This window comes from Sylvia atricapilla, chromosome 5, assembly GCF_009819655.1.
Source record: "Sylvia atricapilla isolate bSylAtr1 chromosome 5, bSylAtr1.pri, whole genome shotgun sequence".
Classification (NCBI taxonomy): Eukaryota; Metazoa; Chordata; class Aves; order Passeriformes; family Sylviidae; genus Sylvia; species Sylvia atricapilla.
In genome coordinates this window covers 28112339-28134679 of record NC_089144.1, presented here as the reverse complement: position 1 = coordinate 28134679, position 22341 = coordinate 28112339, and the positions used below count along the sequence as shown (strand labels likewise).

General features: G+C 37.1%; 1 protein-coding gene across 1 annotated transcript in view; it reads right to left on the bottom strand.

Moving 5' to 3' along the window:
• The window catches only part of CNTN1 (contactin 1), a 151575-nt gene that overhangs the window by 35716 nt on the left and 93518 nt on the right, over positions 1-22341 (bottom strand). Inside the window, exons 8-15 of the mRNA XM_066319035.1 lie at positions 22146-22327; positions 20882-21006; positions 18748-18865; positions 16966-17116; positions 16360-16487; positions 13637-13812; positions 4118-4238; positions 845-1003 (exon numbers count right to left, since the gene is read on the bottom strand). Coding sequence (XP_066175132.1) covers positions 845-1003; positions 4118-4238; positions 13637-13812; positions 16360-16487; positions 16966-17116; positions 18748-18865; positions 20882-21006; positions 22146-22327 — 1160 coding nt within the window. The remainder of the gene's footprint in view (positions 1-844; positions 1004-4117; positions 4239-13636; positions 13813-16359; positions 16488-16965; positions 17117-18747; positions 18866-20881; positions 21007-22145; positions 22328-22341) is intronic.

Genomic DNA, 22341 nt, shown 5'->3' with positions numbered 1-22341 from the left:
ATGTAACACATTTTTAGGTCAACATGTCAGTCTATTTCTTACACATCCGTCATTTCAAGTGAAAACTTAAATGGAAGACAAGCACTGAAACTATTAATATTCTTAATATTTAGAAATGCTGAGTATGTGATATCTTAATTCCACAGGAAAGCACTTAAGTTGTAATTTTTAGAGGTTGGGATAATGAAACATATTAACAGGAAAAATTCTATATAGCTTGTGACAATGCTATCTTTCATTACCGATTCAGAGATACTAGCAGATTAAAAATATTTAAAAATTTATGCTTTTATGTTAAATCCTGCAAAAAAAAAATAAATTACGTCAGCATGTCCTGTGCTCAGGTAGGTTACTCTTTAACGGCAATTTTGTGGCACAATGATGACATCCAGTGGTTAGAAGGATAATCTTTGCTGTTTCCTCTAGGGGTGCCAGTTTTAATGCAATTGGAACTTAGTCTGCTCCAAGAAAAAAGCAGACAATTTTAACCAGCTTTCTCCACAACAAATACAGAAACGAAGACCATTTTTCATCCAAATTATCCTGTAAATAAATTTTTTGATTACAGTATTTGATGTTGAATATCTCAGGCATCAAGGAAAGAGGCAAAAAACCAGGTAGCAACTCTGGTGAGTTCTTTTCTGCATTTCTTAATATTCAGTTCAGACCCTCCAAATGCTGGGATCAGAAGTGTTGACAAGACCCTGACAGGACAGTAAACCTGCAGCAGACATTAATAGCATCCCTGGTTTCCTTCTACTGTGATTACTTTCTGATTAATCAAACTTTCTAACAATCATACTTTAAAACTTATTATCTTTATTACTTCTGGCATTACTCTTACCTGTTTTGGCATCTTTCCACTCTTCAGATAGAAAGGTTTTTGACTGGATAGTGTATTTAGAAATAGGACTGTGATTGTCTGTTCCACGACTCCAGGTAAGTGCTACAGCAGTGTCTCTAATTTCTTCTACTCTTATACCTCCAGGGGGGCCTGGAGGACCTGGGATGGGAAAAAAAAAACCCAAAAAACAGTACAATTAAGAAATTAAATACGCTGAAAATATTGAAGTTCATCAACTTTTAATACTGTACAGAATGATTTAGAGGACAGCTGCTCTTGCATTTTATAACTACCAGATAAAACGTCCACAATTCTTGCCTAATCATGGCAAGATTATTGAGATAATCTTATGTGAAAAGATGATATTTTGAAAATGTTGCTGCTCTTTTTACCAAAAAAGCCTCAACTCAGAAAAAAACCAAAAAAATCTTTCTTCTCAAATTCCACCTAATGATGACTTCACTGGGCAGCCACCTTTAACCTACACTTCTGCTTGTGCCATATAGGCCCTGGCTGCAAGTTATGTGGAAACCTCTGTAATTTATGTTGGAGAAAAATCATACCTTATTTGAGATTTCTATAGATCTCTTCCCATTTTTCTTGTCCTTCATACCCAAATTTTGTAAAACCCTCATCAGGTTCAAAGTTCCTAAAACGTTCTGGTTTTTTTATTGTGCTTCTGTTTTATATGATACACAGTTATCTGGTATATATTAACTGTTGTGCAAAAACAGATTCGTAGCATTTGGACTACTGAGACATATTTTCTGCTTCAACATTCAGAGATAACAATATGCCACCATAATCCAGATAATTATCCAATAACCTGATTGCACATGTCCCAGAGAATATTAAAAAAACCCCAACAATACCATAATATACTTCTCTGCCCTATTTACAGAGAAAGCACAGAGAATCAAAACAAAACAACAAAAAAAGAATGGAAGGAGATTTCTACATCAGATCTAAATACATGGTGTGCGAAATGTATGTTCAGCTCTTGAGCTCTATTTTCTCCATACATCTGAGCAAAAGGACTCAAATGAAACTAACTGAATCAAAATCATATACTAGCATATATTGTTGTTCCTTTGTTTCAATGAATACATCCTTCAAGCAAGCAATTTCATTCCTTGGGCATCTCTTTCAAGGTAAGGGTTAAATACCTCACTGCATGGGGAAACAGCTTCTTATCTTCACAAAGGATGCACGAAGTAGAAGTTGTTCTTAAGAGCTGATTTTTTTAAGATGAAGGTTGTTGGTCAACTCTCCACCCTGGTAACATGTGTATTTCCTGTCCCAGCTCTAAGGACATACATAGGCAAGGTCGGATGAGCGGCCCATTTTCCTCCAAGACTGTTCATTTCAGAAGCCCTCAGGCTGGAAGGTATGGAAAGTTTCATCAGTCCCAACAACTTCTTTCTTCATAAGAAACCTCTTACAGCTTCTCACCTCACCATCAGCTTCTGAAAATGGAATGTCTCAGGAAAGACCAAAGGCCATAGGAAAAGGCTCCATAGGAAAGCTGATACTGAATCCACAAGTAACTGCAAGGTTGGTAGCTCCTTTAGCAATGGGACACGGTTCCACTAAATGTAGTGGGCAGAGCCGGGTGCTGATGTGGTAGTCCCAGGTACCAGGGACAGTGAAATGGGTGCATCCAGGTGACAAACTGCTGCATATATCCAAGCAGTCCATCCAGCAGGCAGCTACCCACAGCACAGGCCTGAAGCACATCCAGGAGGCAGGGCCAGAGACAGAGCTGGAAGCAGGCACATCTGTAACACCAGGGAGGCCAACACAGGGCCAGTGAGGTCTGTAGGTGCACACGGGGCCTGCAGAGTCTTCAGTGTACTAACGTCACCAGCAAGCCAAACAAGATCACACAGAACAGTCCATATGAACTGTAATTTTTTTTGTGGACAGTCAAAACATCTTCATGTACCTGCAGTGACAGTGGCTATCCTTTACCACTCCACTGATGAGATGCTATGGAACACAGCTGTTTTCATACTCTGCCTTTTCCGTACCAATGCAGTGAAACTACAATCCCATATTTGTCATATTTCATAAGATATATACTCTATGCCCGGTAAGATGCTGAGTCTTACACTCACAAAAAAGGCAGCTGTAAGCAGAACTGTGTTCATTGTATTAAAATCTGAATTTTGTGAACAAAATGAATGCTAATTTTTTCTACAAAATAGTCTCTTAGCAATGACTCTAATTACTGGGTTGGAAGGGTAATCAGAAGCTTGGTAAAGCACCTTGTCCTATAAATTTTAAAAGGGAGCTTACATAACACTAAGGCATATGAACAGATCCTACTTTTACTTTGCAGATCTATTCCGTAGTTTCATCACTTACCATATTTGCTTTGACATTTTATCCAAAATCGATGACATTTCATGGGCTGTTAATACCCAGCAAAAAATAAATGCAGAAATATTCAACTGCATAACAACCAGAGATGACAGAAGTTCAGAACCATGACACTAGCTATACTTCAGCTGCTACATAGCTCTGTGGTGTTACTCGAATATGGGGAAAAACACAACAGCAAGGCAACTCAACGTACAAGTCGCATTGGCTTTGAATTGTCAGTAAAACAGAGCATTAGCACTTCAGAATGTGTTATGCCCATAGGCATAAAAGAGAGCAAAATGCCCAAAGGACATTAACCCACACTATTAAAACTTCACGTTGTAACAGATCTTGTAGGATACACACTGTATGAGCAAGAACATAATTTTGAGACTGCAGTAACACTTAACAGATATGAATCAGATAAAAACTGAGTGATAAACTTAACCTCAGATGTCTTGCTTTCTGTAATTTCAAAACTCAGAATCCTTTTAATGGAGGCCTAGTATTACATACAATAATTAATCCATAAGGCTTTATGAAAAATGAGACGTGACTTAGAAACGTATCCAGGAGATACACTGAAATGAACCTTGAAATCTATTTTTAATAATGAATGCCAAATTAAACTATCAAAAAATTGCTTTCACATAAGAAAAATACCCATAATCAAAAAATCCTTATTTCTTTTCAGGAAAATGCATGCTCAGTTCGACCTCTAAATGTCTGCAACCAAATCAGTACCCTGAGTAGATTTTTATGATTTTGCTCATTTATGCACTTCCCATTTTAATTTCTGCCATCTGTTGATGAGAAATCACATATCCTAAACAATCAGAAACACTCCTGTCTTGGTGTTTTGTCTAGGTGAAAACCAGCCACACTTCTGTATTACCTGGAGAAGCTTACCTCTTACCACAAGGTCAGCTGAAGCCGAGGAGTTGTCCACAATTGTCTGAGCAGTGCACATGTACCTCCCCGCATGCCGCAGCTGAACGTTTTTAATTAGCAGCTCACCATTGGATTTAATCTGTCACAAGAACAACACTTAATGAAACTGGTAAACATCCCTGTGCAGCGACAAGATACCTGTCAACACATCCCTCCCAACTGACTTACAGTGGTTGCTATTCCTAAAAAAGTTAAGTGCTTACTTTGAGAATGGATCACTCTCAAACATACATCTGAGTTACAGGACAGCTGCTGAAAGTGTCCTGTGTTTCCTGAGGAACTGCAGCTCTTTACTGGACATGACAAAACCAGTCACTTTAGTAAATGATTATTAACAAGTCAACAGTTCCCTCTTACTTTTTGAAGCCCACACCCAAACGCAAAATTGAGTCAAGGATTTGTTCACAAAGCACAGTCAGATGATTTTTCTGCACCATTACTTGCATTTTTTTTAAACACAGGAGTAGTTATTGACAGATAGCACATCACAGAGTCCTACTAAAAAAGCAGAATGCTGTTTGGCTATTCCTCTTTAATCCTAAAGCATTAGCTGAGTTTTTACCTCAGAGAGGCTACAAGCACAGCCTAAACAAATGTGCACCAAGACCTGCCCTGTACTCCTCTGCCCTCCCTTGCTGCTGAGGCCCCTGTCAGGCTGGACATGCTCTTCCCCTAGCTCAGCTCTCACAGGTCCTTGGCAAACTGCAGGACCCCAGAGAAGCACTTTAACATTCAACAGGGCTCATACACTCATCATCCCAGACCCTACTCCTTCTTTAACACTCTTCACCAATGCCAGACTATGGGAAAATACATAGCCATGTTTTCAGATGGCTGTGTGGGCCATTGGCTACCTTTGGCTGTGCAGAGAGGCAACAAAATACAGCATTTTTATCCTGTAACACTTCTGAGTAACTAGATGTGCACCTGCAAAACAACAAGTAGAACAGAGCTATGTGCACCAAAGCTATTTCCTAATGAAAAACACATTTTATGTGAAGACTTTACCCTAAGTGTTAAAAATGACACACTTAAAATACTTTGCTTATCCATCTTACTTCTTATCCAGATTACTAGGCTAAATCAATGGGTTATACACGTGCTAGTCTTAAAGGGATTTCACAAAAAACCCCACGTGTTCTCTTCAAAATACATCTGAAGTTTTATGGGAGTAAAAGTGCTACAAAAAATTAACACATGGGTTTATACCATACATAATTAGGGCCAACATACAAATGTCCTAATTCACTGAACATTGCTCAAAAATATAACTGAAACCCCTCCCCAAAATGTAACCGTGACATAACTTACTGCAATGCATACACCTTCACATGCAGGAATTAAAGCAATTTGGATGTAAAATGGTATGTACAAAAAGAAACTGCAAAAAATTTAGGTGTAAGAACTAGTGTTATTATCATTACAGATTCTGGGTAACAAAAAAGACCTTCCAGACAATCTTGAATATTATAGGATGTGTCTCTGCATTTAGACATTCAGAAAAAATGAAATAAAGCTAATGCCATCCAGTTTATGTTTCCTGATTGAAAAGGATGGGGGAAGAAAATAAGGTTCAATTTTTTCCAAATGCTCTGAAACTAGAATGAGAGCTTATAGTCTACATTTAGAGGAGATTAAAATACCCAGATAACATTACCCTTCTCCTTTCCAGACTCCAGTGAGGATTTTGGTTGCCAGCTTCAATTTCTGCTGGCAGTAAATTTCAGCACAAACTGAAATCTGTTAACATCAATTTTTTTAGGTCCAACATAAGAATGTACATATTTAAGAAAAGACTGTGATTAATAAATAATTGTATGAAAGAAGAATCAAGCACACATGAAAGAAAGTTCTTGATTCTGGCTAGCAATACTTCAGCAGATTGCCTTACAGGGTCAGCAAGAAAGGCAGGTTACACTGTGCCTTCTCTCTTTTTGAGTGACATGAGTGCTGCTAGCAAGGATCAAATAGATCTGCTGGATCAGTAAACAATCAAGTATTCCTGATATATTCTAGATAATTTATCTCCTAGTTATTATTAAACTATTTGCAAATGTATATATATATTCACACTTTTCACTCCAGGCTAATATGACACAGCTTTTGATTTCTCAAAGTGCACGCAGCCTACAGAGATGAGGACAGTCTGGGATAGTGTCATTTCTGTGCTCATGCCTCCTCAGTTTATTCATGAGAATTCCGAGGAGACTGCTGTCACAGACAGCATCCTTTGAAAATCTGCTGGAATTACTGCATAAGTGAACACTGTCTGGCTGAACACCTGACTAATCACATGTGAACCCTACAGTGGGCTGAGCAATTCTGTCAACAGCTTCCAGGAAAAAAATCAGTCAAAATGTCAGTAGCTCCATGGGAACAAAGAAGGCAGCTACCTGCTCCTCTGTCCTCCAAAAAATTACAACAAAGAAGCTGCAAAACTCAAACTCTTTGAGTTCCTGTTTTTCATCTGGTTGTTGATTTTTTGGTGTGTGTTTTTGTTGTTGATTTTTTTTTTAATTCAGCTCTTATTGGTTTTGGTGTTAATACAAAAGACAAACAGTTCTCTATTTGACTGCTGTGTATTAGTTTATTAACACAAAATGCCATCCTAGGACAAACTGCAGTGCCTGTAATTCTCTGATCATTGCTTGAATTTTTATCTCCAAATAAACTTAAGCAAATGCTGGGCAAAACAATAAGGTTTAGAAACAGACCAGAATTCTCATAATCATATTTCTTCAATAACAAATGATCACAAATTCTTACTAGGACTAGTACTGATTAATTTCTATGTTAGCACTTTAATTAAATACCTCATTGTATTTATTAATGATGTGCCCATATACTTGCCCTAACAATAATTTCCCCTATGGGAATGTGATCTTATAATCTAAATGATGAAAAAAACAGATGGAAAAAATGTAACATAATTTTAAAAATCATCAACCTGTAGATCTGGTGTTGTATCTTTTTGCTTCAGAAGCTTTCCTGGAGCAAGGTTTTATGTAGTTGGTAACGAAGCTTTCCATACCTCAGAAGAAGCCTAAGTTCTTGGTGGTAAAAGAAGAGCTTACCAAGCAAATAAAGAGCACAGGCATCAGCAAATTCTGTCCACAAATTAGATATGAATGTACTGTATGTTTTAATCCAAAAACCTCAGCTTGGCTATGTTTAAAAATGCCTTCCTTAACTCAGAGAAGACTGAATCACACACTGGAAATAGTGATAGCAATACTCAGGGATGGTCCAGGGCATCTGTGGTTCACCACTCAGTATTTACCAAGTTTCAAGCAAATACTTTCATCATGTAAATCCTATATTTATGATTTAATAGTGGTGTCAAAAATAGCATTCTATGACCTATTTCTGATAGTCACTGGCTTTTTTCACCATCATCTTTGTCAGTGCACTAAATTGCTGAAAGCCATCAGAATGTGCCTCTCTACAATTAAGTATCAGTTACAGGAATCTAGTGTTTTGATTGAAAATGGTGTCTATCCACTTTGTTGGGCCCTCAGAGACAATAAAGGAACTTCTGTTAATATAAGACTTACAAGCGCTTTGTAATAAGAAAGTTAACTTGGCAGAAATAGAAGAACCTGGTAAGCAGAGACAGAGTGTTTTTTTTGAAATTCAGATTCTAAAATTAGACATCTGAGCTTCAGCATTTTTAATACACAGTAGATGTACAATGGTAAGAGAATCAACAAGAAGTACTCTGGAAGAGATGGGATTCTTGGTGATAACATCAGTTTTTCCAAAGCTAGAAATAATTTTAAAAATCTTTTTCTACTACCTGTACCCAAAATTATTAACTCTAAAAAATTAAAATGAGCTCATGTGAATTGGTTTGATCCTGCTAGTACAAAATTAGCTGTGTGGTTGCTGAAACCAGAACAGATAATCCAACAGCTGCTGAAGTATGTTGATGTAAATATGATCATAGATATTTTCCTGATATTGACATTAGAGACATGGGGACACCACCACCAGTGCAACACTACTGTCTTAATCCTATTCACCTGAGACCTTGTTTTGTTTCATAAGCCATAGTTACACACAAATAAAAAAACTCAGCTGCATAATAATGACAGTCATTCCCACTAAAGGAACTTTTCCTTCAGTGAGCTGTATTTATATGTAAAGGATATACACTGTTACTTCTACATTTGATATGTGGATCGGGAAGTATTTCCAAAAAATATATTATTCTTCTCCATTTAGCATACCACTGAGAATTCCTGAGGACATTTGCTTTGTACCAGCATCCTTGTGGTAATGGGCCTTGTTATTTCACTTACAACAGCAGGAATAGCCTAGCTACTGTCTCACTTATGCTCATGGCTCACAGCTTTATGGCTGATGACAAAAATTCACAATACACTGCAAACTACATTTCTCTGAGTAATGTTCACACCTGGCTTTCTCAGCTCCTGCTTTCTAACTATAGATGGTACATGAATTTTGGTAGCCTGGTAAGTCTCAAAAGTACATAAATGTTACACTCATACTGCTTCTGTACAGTATTTTTAATTCTGGCACAGGAGTTGGCAGACCTTCATCTTCTAAACTAATTGCAATCCTTTTTGCTGTAAGTACAGTAAGTTTCCCCAAAGTCTTCTGCCAGAGAAAACTGCTTGTTGGCTTTGCCCTCAGTATTATATCTTCTGCTTTCCTTCCCCTCCTTGTTCTTAACCACTGACTCCATCCATCTCATTCCATGCTCACCAGGTTATCATTAGGCCATTGCCTCTAAATATTATTCCAAACCTACCCAAAACAGGGTAGCTTTGGAGTAATATTTAGAGTGACTTCAGCTCACTCATGTCTAAAGCACCTCCCTAATACATCAAGGCACTGAAAGCAGTGTACCGAGACAGTACCTTGGGAGAGTCCTGGAATTCTCTTTCATAAAAAAAAAAAAAAAAAAAAAAAAAAAAAAAAAAAAAAGAAGCACCAGTAAGCAACTGATTTGGTTGGTCATGCTTCATCAACAATCACCTGCTACCTTAATGCATTCAAAAAAACTGTACTAAATGAGCTCACAACTCTGCTCTATGCAATAAAAAACTCATAGATAACCTCATAGATAAAAACCACATAAATAACCTCATCTTCCTAATCAGCATGTAACTGAGCTTTCCTATTTTTAATAACCTGATTTCAACAACAAGGTGACCTGTTTAGTGGGTGAATGAAAGGCTGCATATATTGTCTGCTGGACTTCAGGAAAGCCTTCAGCACCATTTGCCACAACATTATGCTGGAGAAATTGGTTTCCCATGGCTTAGATGGGTGGACAGTTTGCTGGGAAGGAACTGGCTGGATGGCCAGGCCCAGAGAGTGGCAGTGAATGCAGTTGCATCCAGTTGGCTGCTGGGCACAAGTGGGGCTCTCCAGGGCTCAGTCCTGCTTAATCTCTTTATTGACAATCTGAATGAGGGGATCAAGCGCATGCTCAGTGAGTTCACAGATGACACCAAGCTGGATGAGAGTGTTGATCTGCTGGAGAGCAGGAAGGCTCTGCAGAGGGGTCTGGACAGGCTGGATCAATTAGCCAAGGCAAATTTTATGAGGTCAAGGCAGGTGCAGGTCCTACACTTGGGTCGCAACAACCCCAGGCAGTGCTACAGGACAGGGGAAGAGTGGCTGGGAAGTGGACAGGTGGCAAAGGACCTGGGGATCCTGGTTGACAGCAGCTGAACATGAGCCAGTGTTCGCCCAGGTGACCAAGAAGGCCAATGGCATCCTGGCTTTTATCTGAAAAAGTGTGGCCAGCAGGACCAGAGCAGTGATCGTCCCCCTGTACTCACTCAGCACTGGTGAGGAGCCACTTCAAGTACTGTGTTCAGTTTTGGATCCCTCACAGCAAGAAAGATGTTGAGGTGTGGGAGTAAGTCCAGAGAAGGGCAACAAAGGCTGGTGATGGGGCTGGAGCACAGGTGTGATGAGGAGCAGCTGAGGGAACTGGGGGTGTTCAGCCTGGAGAAGAGGCTCAGGCAGAACCTTATCACTCTTTACAACTACCTAAAGTAGTGAGGTGGGGATTGGTCTCTTCTCCCAAATAACAAGGGCAAAATTTCTCCATGGAAAGGGTTGTCAGGCATTGGAACAGGCTACCCTGGGAAGAGGTTGAATTATCAACCCTGGATGTAATTAGATATGTAGATGTGGCACTTAGAGACATGGTTTAGAGGTGGACTTGGCAGTGCTGGGTGAACAGTTAGACTCAATGCCTAAACTGTTCTATGATTTTGCAATTCTATCTAAATATTTTATTCCAATTATTCAATTCTCTTGAAGTTTTTATTAATTTCCTGGTCTACAGCTGGAGCTAGACTAAATACTCTGCAAGGAGGATTACTAGGGAAAGCAGTGAAGGAAAATGGATATTAAACTCCTTATAAATTTTCTGCTACAGGTTAACAGTGGAATCACAGAATCATAAAATAGTTTGAGTTGGAATACAGATTTATACAATAAAAATAAGTGTCTCCATAGCAATCTGTTGAAGGAGGAGCATGCAGTAGAATAACTTTGTCTATCCATGTCCAGCCAATGAACTGCAATTTAAAATAATGTACAAAAACCTGGCAGTAGTAAATCTCTACTCCTCTAATCTCATTTCTATAGTTCAACTTGCTCTTTATCGTTTACAAAACCATCAGTTTTGGAGAAGAAACAAACAAAGTGTTTTGACAAACACTGTCTCCAATCCAGAATTCATCTCACCCCTTTTAGAAATCTGCAGTGTGAATTTTGGTATCTAGACTAACCATCTTTAACAATTAAACAAAGAAACAGGCTCTTCCATGTATGTTGCACTTAAATGAAAAGTACCTGTCTGGCCGTGTATGCCCAGAATATTGAGTGTCATCCTAAAAGACTGCAAAACTTTCTGCACTTCAAAGAGAGATAAAGTAAGAGGAATATTATTTGCATAAGGAAAAAAGCAAGCTTTTCAGTATTCAGAGAAGTCTACACTACTGCAGGCTAACCACAAGATAGCTCCAGGGATACAGAGCTGGTTATGCACAGACACCTTGGATTCAGAAGCTACTTCAAAGCTGAATAGAGCCTGAGCTATGGGTCCTGCAAGTTCTATGCTGAATATATTTGTCTGCCTTTGTGCTGTGTCCCTCCACCTATGAACACTGGAGAGAACTGCAAACTCAGAATTCACACTTCAGAGTCAGTGTGAATTCAGCAGGTCTTAATTACTGCTCTGTAGCAGTCACGACACTGAGGTGTGCCAGCATCAGCTTGAGAAATGTCCCTTTATATGAGAAAATGGGAGGAGGTAACGTCAGTTGTCTCCAGCACAAAATTCATCATCTGGCTTTACTTTCCATCTTTCCATCATCACTTACTCTTTCTTTGCATACTTAAAGAGGAAAGCTATTTCCAAGCAGGTCAACTTCCGGAACACTTGTACAGCAATTCAATTTAACTTAGTAAAGATAAAATGGTGATAAAAATATCAGGGTTTCAGGTTCACTGATATCACTTAAGACAACTAATGTAGCTAATAAATAAGGTAGCAAACAGAAATACTGCTGGTATGGAAAGCATTTTTAAATGTATTTGTGTCATTATGTCACTAAGACAACTACAGCCTGATTTTGAACTCTTCCTAAGTCTATGTACAAGCTTCTGACTTGAACCAGTTAAATTATGGAGTTCCTTTTCATGAATATCCATACAAATAGACTAGTGGGACGCAAAAGTATAAAAAAAAAGATTATTTTTTTGTAATAAACTCAAAGGTCTATTCTTATTTGGATACTGTATGTATTTTTAATATAAATATCTTAAAAGTAATATTTTCAATCTTTAAAAATATATGACAAAAAGCAGATCTATAAATAACAAACAAACATCAGAGTTTTCCAGATTACTTGAAGAGCTGCATATTTTTGGGACTTGACAAGACATACTAATATTTAGTCAGTCCCTTGATCAAATAATCAGAGGAACCATACATAACATTGAAAGTAATCTATTTAATAGTAAGATTTTGAAGATTCCATTTGACTCTTTGGAAGCTAACTAATTTCTTTTTTCTTTTTTTCCTCTTTACATTCTGGTGTCACAGGAAATGAAAACAGAACTGACAAATGTCCTTTTGAGAAATTAATTTTAGTACTAATGTAATGCAAATTAGCTTTGCCTTCAGCAATGATGGAGATACCAAAGCTTGCATTTAAAGAAAGAGGAATTATGCAGATGTTTACCTGAATTTAATTAGCATTTTATTATGTCTATATGACATTAATAGTATTATTTTGAGAACTAAAATACTGTGGCTCTATCAAGTTTCAGCAACTTGATCTGCAGAGTCACATAAATTAATAGTGATATTATCCAAGGGACAGATGAGGACCCTTCATCAACAGGAAATCATAGCACAGAGCACATGTTCCATATACCCAGTAATCTTAATATTCGCAGTGGAATATCTTTTTCTTTTGTGTTTGTGAAGTGCTGGTGAGCACGTTTCAAGCTCAGCAGTTCAGGCTGCTGCTGTCAAGTGTAAACCAGCTCACCCTTCACATCCAAGAAAGCCTGAGCAAACCTGCCACCCAGTGACTTCAGCTCAGAACTGCCAGGGAGAGGGAAACTGGCAGGAGAAAACAGAAAATCTCTTTGCTTGCCCAGGAAGGAGAAAAACCCTGAATGCAACAATAATGAACAAATAGAACAGAAGTACAGGAAGAACATTCCTCTTAATCATACCCCACACAAAACACTGCATTGGATTTGCTGATTTTTTTTAAAAAAATCTGCATTTGTTGTTACTTAAGCACTGAACCACCTAATACCTACAAATACAGGCTTCAAATGCAATCCTACTGTCCCCTCTGCCCCAGATAAAGACCAAGGTGCCTGTGAAAGAGTAACAAAGACTATTTGCACAACAAGAAAGGATTTCTAATAGAGATATTAATTTTAAATGAACCTGCTAGAAGACTCTAAAAACATAACCACACATGCAAATATAAAGGAACTATGATTGTTCTAGATGCCAAAATGAGTGTCTTTGTATTAACTTGTTTAGCCTTCACATAAACTGTTCTTCAGTTCACAGTGTTTACAGACTGTTTGACTCCTATCCACCATCTGGCTCAGTTTTGTGCCAAATTCCAGAAATGTTGATGAGAAGAACATGGTTAAGTAAAAATGAATACATATGCAAACTAATTTGCACCCTGTTTACAATCAGGGTATCTAATTACTAGCTGTTTTCACTAATAATCACAGTGAGTTTTATCTGAGGTACCAAAATACTTACATCAATTTAGATATCTGATTTCAGGCATCTGCCTGCAAGTGTCTATGTGTCTGTAAGGTGTCGGAATTGTAATTCTATTTTATGTTCTTGGCCTACTGGACCTGAACCAACACAAAAAAAGACAACTATTCATGACAAAGAAAACTAAGCTTTTATGTATTAAATAAGGATCTATAGTATCTTACCATAACATTCCGTTCATAATGTTCATGTTCTTTCTCAAAATCTATTACAAAGCCATTTAGAGACCAAATAAATGTCAGGTCTAATGTGGGATCATGGGATGCAATGCATTGCATGGTAGCATTCTCTCCAACAGTGACATCAACATTCAACGGAGCTAAAGTAATCCTTGTGGCTTCTGTGAAGTTAAAGGCAAACATGGAAAATTCCAATAAATAAATGTTTATTCATATACAAGCTCAGCTCCATAACTGTTTGATCATACATTAAACTAGACTCAAAGTCTAATTTACATATTATTCATATAACTATATTTCAAAGGACCAAACTGAAGACAACAAAGAAATCATTTTACAACTAAAATACCTGACTTCTGTTTGGCTGTTAAAATCTCTGAATTACATTGTAACTATTATTCACTGACTATGTCTCAAGTAGAAAGAAGACACATGATGAATCTTATGTGACTTGTGTTGCATTTCTTATTTCAATTATAGTATTACCTATGTTTTAAAACTTGTCTCTTTAATGAATGAGAAGTTTTACTTGATTAGGCTAAGTCAGATTTTTGTTAGAGCACTGCAGGTACTGTGATCTTAATTTACCTACTGAGAAACGATGTAATAAATGCATAACAAATTTTGTAAACAGCTACACGTGAAAAAGAAGAGAAAACAATACAAGAAAGGAAGAAAGCTGTATATACCCCAGCAATGTCTCTTATTATTACAGGAGCAAAAAAGAAAGCAGACATCTCATGACACTTGTTTGAGCTCTTGACACATACATGAAACTCATATGGCAAATGAGCAGCTACTCTGGGAGGATCTCACTGGATCGGTGAGACTTTTTTCCTTTGCTTACAATTATTATCATAAAACAAAAAGCCACAAAATACCTTCCCTATGCCATGACAAGTAATATCTGTCCCACCATTAGGAGAGTGGTAGTAGAGTATCAAAAGTTGGAAGGCACTAGCCATGAGGAAAGAGTTGTTGCTATTAGTTATAACCTGGGCTTGAGCTTGCTTCAAGGAGCACCCTCCAATCCATCATACACAGAAAAAGAAAGTATCCTCAGTAAGCCCAGTATTTTGTCGGTCTGATTCAGAAAGAAATCCTCCCCCAGATGCTGCTCTAGTAATCTAAAACCTGCTTAATACCAAGACTATGAGGATGGCACAACTTCTGCCTTTTGCAATATGGAGCATCTCACAGTGCATTGGAGCAACCTCTTAATATCTGGTCTCCAGAGCCTCACATATGGACATATGGTTAGGATACTTGCTCCACTCCAGTGTGGTGGTGCCTGTGTGCTAACTACCAGTATCAGTCTAAAAAGCTGCTGAAAGAGTGGACCAGTGGCAGGGAATGAACAGCAACTGAGAAAAACCATCAGCATTTGCAGCACCTGTCTGCTTCAGGTTTACCTTTTTAATTTCCTATAGTCATGTGCAATGTCTGGTAAGTTTTATGGGCCACACGATGTGGTCGGGAGCACTGCTTTCAAAGTATTCTTCATTAACCCTGATCATTGCCCATAATGTGAAAATTATTTTGAAATAAGTCAACTGACTTTCTGTTTCTGCTGTCTTATACTCTTGGTGCTCATTTTTAGATGAATCAGAGCAGAATTTTTCGAAATTCAGAATTCCTTAATACTAGTTTATAAGGTTTACAAACATATTGGTTTTTGTTTCACTGTGCAAATTTAGTAGGCAAATGTTCTTCCTGATTTTAGAAGCTGTGATAAAACAATTAAGGGGCTGAGTATACCTATTTACATAAACTTTCAAAATATTTAAATGCCTGAAAGTAATATTAAGACATATGAAACAGCAGAAGATAATAAAAAGTAACTGTAAACATCAAAATACAGGTTTACATTTCATTTGGTACAATAAATGTGGACTGTATCAGCCAGAAAATGCTTTCGTGTGATGCTACAGACTAACTCTTACATTAACACATCAACACGGAGCTGTCATATCCAGCATTATGCCTGGAACAGAGATTAAAAACCTATTTGACAAATGACTCTTCTGCTATTAGTGGTACTTGACAGACATAGGTGTTACAGAATGATGTCCCTCCTGTCTGTAGCCAACACTTATTTAGTTATTTGACATCAGATTTAAAATACACAATTAAGGATATCAGTACTCAATCAGTAAACAAAAATACCGATAAATGAAGGTAATTTAGAAGTGCAATCATATGGATATATGCCCCTATCTCACAAATTTCATGCATGTTTCTTTAACAGCAACGCTCTCTCAAACATGCCTATACCACCACCACATCAAAACCCCCACCAAAACAAACAAACCCACCAAACCAAACCCCCCTCAAAACAAAAACCCACAACACTAAGGAAGGTCAGCAGAAGCCCCATTTGTCTGAGTCATGGCCCCAGAATCACACCTTAGCATGAGTGCTAAGCTTCCAAACAGATGAATACATTAAAATATGCAGATTTAATGTATCTTATTTAGTAATCTCTTATGGAAAGATCAACCCTGAAAACTGAGATATAGTGTTAGAACTGACGCAAACATACCCAGTTTCAACTGAGCAATATGCTTTAAAAGCATCAATTCAGTCTTAATGAGAAATTAAATTAGAAAGATGTAGAACAGATTGAAAAAGTAGTGCAGTGCTGGAATAAAAATTAGTCATTTTGAATTAAGGGATTCTATCCCAAACAAGGGTTACCTGAGGCTTACCTGTCATTTCTAGGACACCAGTGCTATTGGCTTTTCCTCGGTTATTTTCTGCAAAACAGGTGTAGCGACCTTCATCCATCTTTGTGACATTGATAATTTCCAGGCTCCCATCATCCCAGATACGTATGCTATGGAAAGTACAAAAAATACACTAAGAGAAATTAGATTCTATATTAGAAAACAATACTTCCTGTAGAACTGTAGTAAGTGAAAGAACAAACCACAAACATCATTCAAAAGCTCACATTTAACTACTGGATTTATAAACATGCCTACAGTAAAAAATATTTGAAGAGACTGTGGCATGATTAGATGTCTCAGATTGCTGGAGCAAGAGAATGTACTTCTATTCACCTGTACTCATTTAAGTATTTTTCTTAGAGTTTTATGGTACAATTCAATTCTTAAACCAGACTGGGTAAATTTGGATACCCTGCTAACTCTTTGAATCCAGACTGCCAGCAACATTTTGGCATACTGTTTTCCTGAAGTTACACATTCTCCTGTTCCTGAAATCTGAGAAATGGAGAATCATCTTAAGGGATAGACAGATACATAAGGTTATATTTTTAATGCTCAAAGGGTTCACTAACAGTCAATACTAACCGACTCCCATTTACAAGCAATTCTGTTCCTTTGCTCCAGGAGAATTTTGGCTTAGGAGCAGCTTTAGGCTTGCATTCAATAATTACACGTCCCCCTTTAGCTGCTAGGATTTTCTTCTTCATAGGGTTCAGTTCAAAAGTAGGAGGTGAAGCTGAAATCAAAAATTAACACAAATACTGCTGTTAGTGATTTTACTGCAAAACAGAATTTGTTTGCAACATACAACAAAAGACAGAACTATAGAATTGTTTACAAATGTTCATTATTCAGACTAGTGAGAAAAATACTAATGATACAGAGATGTACTGGGAAGTACATGGTGATCAACAAGAAACATGAAAATCATGATGTACTTCTGTGCTGTGTTACACTAGAGGCTTCTTTCTATTGATTTCTGAACTTTTATCTGAATTTAATCTAACAAGTTCAAAGTCCACTGAAAGTTCCCCCCTTTCAAAAGGCCTTTTGATCTGTCCCAAAAAAAAATTCAGATTCCTGGAGATAAATTCCTTAAACAAGTTGTTCACTCAGTCACAATTCCGAAGAATAGTTGGGTTTACTTCTCAGTGGTTTTAACCCATTCTAGAAACTAAAATTGTGCCCTTCTTATTCTTTGTGGTTTTCTGTTTGGCCGGCTGGCTTTAGGTGCACTCTGAGATGTACAAGAATATTAATGACATGACTGTCATAAGCACCATATTTATGTCTCTGAGGTCAGATCTTTGCTTACTGATTTTCTCTTTATTTGAAACCAAATCAAAGAAAAAAAATATTTTAATTATTTTGCATCTTGGCATACCATCGTTAATCATGCCACCAAGTGTGTGCACAGCCTGAGGAAATAAAGCTATTATTTAATTACAGGGGTACAGAGCAAAACTCTGACTAACATCCATCCATGTATTACCAACACTGAATTTTGAAAACATACACATAGAAAGTGCTCATTTTGGGTAAACCAAGCTGGTAGTGAATACATAGTAACGGAAGAACAGTGTAGAATAAAGCATTGTTGTACAATGGGTTGGGAAAACTAAGAATAGTTTAGTTCTTGGGGAAGTCTGAAGGCAAGTGCAAGATGGGAAAAACAGCAACTACCACAGGGAAATCTAGAAAAATATGTCATAGAGCCAGTGTGTCTGCTCTAATGAAACCAGTAAAAACATCAGAAATTGTTTTAAGGCTGAGAACTCTGGATTTGAGAATGAAAATTTCAACCGGATATTCAGTAGGTAAACAAAATGGATTTGTAACTACATCCAGCCATCAAATGGCACAGCCACATTGCATACATACATTGTGACTTTTGTGTAATGGGCTGTTGAAAGCAAAACCAAAGGCGAGAGCAAAGACAAAGAGCTTCAAAGGCCAAGTAAGTGACAACATTTTCTTTTTTCTCAAAAAGCAGATTTTGCCTCACAGAGGAGTGATCATATGTGAGCAAAAATGAAAATACTTCCTAACCAGTTTTGCAGACTTAAAAGTGTAGGCTGCAACTCCATGTGCTTCATATAACTTCAGCACTATCAGTTCCTCTGAGCGGGAACAGAAGGAAACAAGCATCATAAATACAAACAGAAAACATGCCCCACAAGTTGGCAAATTTATTCCTCAAGCTGTTGTCAAAAACCATCCAGAGAGCTCAAATAAACCCCATCTCACCTAGACTGAGTGAGAGTTCTTAGCTTCATCCTCACAGGAATGTTACCAAACAGTACTTGCAAATATAACTGTTATCTTACTCAACCCTGAAACAGTAAATAGAGAAATAATCCCACTGACCCACAATCTTCAGTTCAGCATTTGCATAAATAATTCCATGCATGTTTTCTGCTATACACTGGTACATGCCGGCATCGTCAAAGGTCAGACTTTGCATTCTTAGTTCACCTTTCCGGAACTAAAACACAGAATCAATAAAATAACAAGATATTACTACACCCATCCACATTCTTTTTTTTCCTCTCTTTTTTTTTTTTTTTTTTTTTTTTTTTTTTTTTTTTTTTTTTTTTTTTTTTTTTCCTTTTTCAGTGACATTGGGCTCACCTTTTTTTTAAAGAAAGATTCATTGTCATTCAATACTTAAGTTTCTGGAAAAGTCCTAGTTGAGTGTCAGTAGGCAAATTTACTCTCCAGTCCCCTGTGTTCATATCAGTGCAAACACTACTAATTCAGGAATAAGAAACAAGCAAGTAAATTACTGTTATGCACATAAGCTTTGTTATGCCATGCTCAGTGGTCAGTACTTTCTGATGTTACATCATTTTACAACAGGAAAAAGTCAAAGCAAGTCTCAGTGAGCTAGCAAGTAGGAGATTTTCAGAAGATTCCTCTGGGAGATAGTCCAAACTATTTTCTATTTGTTTTAATGTCAAATATCAAACAACAGTCAATCAAAAGAAGGCAGTTTAGGTGGGGTAGTTTGTAAATTACAAATAGATGTCAATCAGTTTTTGAAAGATAATGTTATTAACGCGTTCCGTTTTGTTTTGAAAATCTAGCTGAAAGGTTTAAGTCTTGTATCTAAGTACACCAGAGTGCATGGAGCAGTGGAGATGAACAGAATTGTGCTTGGCGGAAAAGAGAAAAGATTAAAGGAAACATTTTCTGACTCTTTTATGTGAAAATGTTTTAATCAGATTTTATGCAAGAATCTTTGTTGTGTGCTAAATGAAATGTCTAATTACAAGTTATCTGATTTAGAAACAAATTTCATTTTCAAGGCAATTAACATATTTTTGCTATCTTCCTCTTCGAAATCATCTTATCATCATAGTGTCAGACAGCATAATCTTCTGGTGTACTACTGGAGACTTACCCACTGTGTTCTGCAATGCAGTATGCAGATTTTGTCAGTGAAAGCCAAATTTAGTGGGCAGCAAGTAACTCGTTAAATTATTTGTTTGCAATAACTACCAAAGCTAGACAAAAGCACTGTTTTTCTAGATTTAAGCCACCTCCATATAGTAGAAGGAGTGCTTCCACCCTGCTCTCCCTTCAACATCATACATGTTTCTTAAGATATACAGTCGAAAAATAAGCTGCCTCACTGTCTTTTTTGTTTGTTTGCCAAGACAAGAGTCATCACAGCTCAGCAGATGCAGAGCTGCATTGTGCCCTTGTATTCTCTAGGTTTTTTAATGGCTTTTCATATAGTATAAGCAATAGAGTTTGAATACACTGTTGAAATGCCTGAACAAGTTTTTCCCAGAGAAGCTGTGGATGTCCCATCCATGGAATTGTTCAAGGGCAGGCTGGATGGAGTTCTGAGCAACTGAGACTAGTGAGAGGTACCTCTGTGCATGGCTAGGGGGTTGGAACTAAACAATCTTTAAGGCACCTTCTAACACAAACAATTCTGTGATTCCATGATTCTAGGGCAGAAAATCTACTTTGTTTAAACCAAATATCCAATGTAATAGAATTAAATTATTAAACAGTAGTTCTTTAAATTTCTTTTAAACATCACCTAAACATTTGCAACATTCTGTGTATAGAAAAAATGTGAAAAAAATACAGGATAGAGAAAGAGCACTGATAATTTAAAAAATAGTCTTTACTGTCATATCTCCAATGACTATTTTGTCTTCTATTTTTAAAGGCATGTTTTATGTGGTAAAAAGGATAAATTTTAAAGAGAAGTCGATGGATATTTCCTCCAGAGTGAAGATCATTTACTTAAACAGTCATGGTGAAAAAGGGATATCCACCTCCTAAACGTGCGGTCAAAAGTTACGTTCATAATTCAAAGTTGAATACTAAAAAACTGAATACTAATGCCTCATGCAAGTGGCATCAGTAAATATTTGCATCATTATAATTAATTTTCTTCTAATCTTTTCAGAATGCATGCTTTAAAAAACTGTTTCCATGAGCTAGCCACACAAGCCTGCGTTACCTACAGCAATACACTCACCGAGGCACCATTCTTCAGCCACCTAATTGTTGGAATAGGCTTGCCCGTAGCTACACAAGGCCAGTACAGGTCACTGCCTATATCCCTTTCTGTGTCATTGATATGTTCTACCCACTCAGGAGCAGCTGCAGAATAAAATACATGATGCATTGTAAATACAGCATACATATTTAATTAGCATTATGTTGTATTAATTCCACTGCTTATTCCATCATACTTAAACAGGCAACTCTAAGTAATGATGATAACTCAGCAATGCACCAGCACAAAAAAGAAGTTTTTGTCTTACAAAATAGATTCAAAAAAGCTTCAAACTATTTTTTATGAGACGAAAATATGGAATTGAAATAGTGGTTCCTGAATGACAGAAGACATAAGATATTACTACTTATATTGATCTGTAGACTGTTCAGTGTGGAAATTACTCAGTAGCACCATGAAAATTATAATTAAATGACATGTCTCTTGGTCCAAACAATATATGCAAGAAATTAATATTGAAAATAGTCCAGCATATTTGCTTTTGCTAAGCAAACAAACCAAGTATTATTAGCTTTACTTATTATAAGCAGTAATAACTATCCCACATTAATTCTGAGTTTGATCTACTGAAGTTCTAGCACTTAACTGAGGATCTTAACTCAGAAGATCTTCTGTACAGCCAATGAAAGACACATAAATCTTCTAAGGGTGGTTCAGATGTTACATGTGACCTTTTCATGTCATGGTTTTGTGGCATGACCCTCAGACAAGAACCCAAGTTACTTGGGATGATTTCACTATGAGCAGTAAGATACAATTTTTGGTTACCTAATTTAACCAAATGCATCAAGGGAAGTGACAGAGAGCAGAGGAATAAAGAACTGTGCATAGCTAGTGTGACAGAGAGCTAAGACAGAAACACAAATAAAATGAGAAACCAAGAAATCCTAACAAACCTAATGGTCTCTTTTTCTTCCCAGAAGTTCTTTCACTTTGAGTACTATAAATTGATTTCATTTACATTATGCATAAATATGTTAACACAGAACTGCTGAAGAATATATACCAGCTATTATAACCAGGCAAATTGAGTAGTCTTTCAATTAATACGTAACTATCATGCCTGGCAGTTAATGCAAGAATTTTGATGCTGTTCTATTAACTTGAACAGCAGTGTGTGGGGATGATAGTACAAATCAACACTGACATCAACTGTGAAAACACAGATATTTCCAATATGAGTAAAAGCAACACAGATCACCAAGAATATTGTTCTTCCTACCTTGTACATAAACTCTTGCTTGATGTTTATCTTTTCCTTTATAGTTTTCAGCTTCACACTCATAAAGTCCTTCATCTTCATACTGAATATTGAAGATCTTAAGAACTGCACCAGACATGCTTATCTCAGCAGAGGCTGGCAAGGGTTCAAGGTATTTACTCCATCTGAGTTCAGGAACAGGACTTGAAAAGGCACA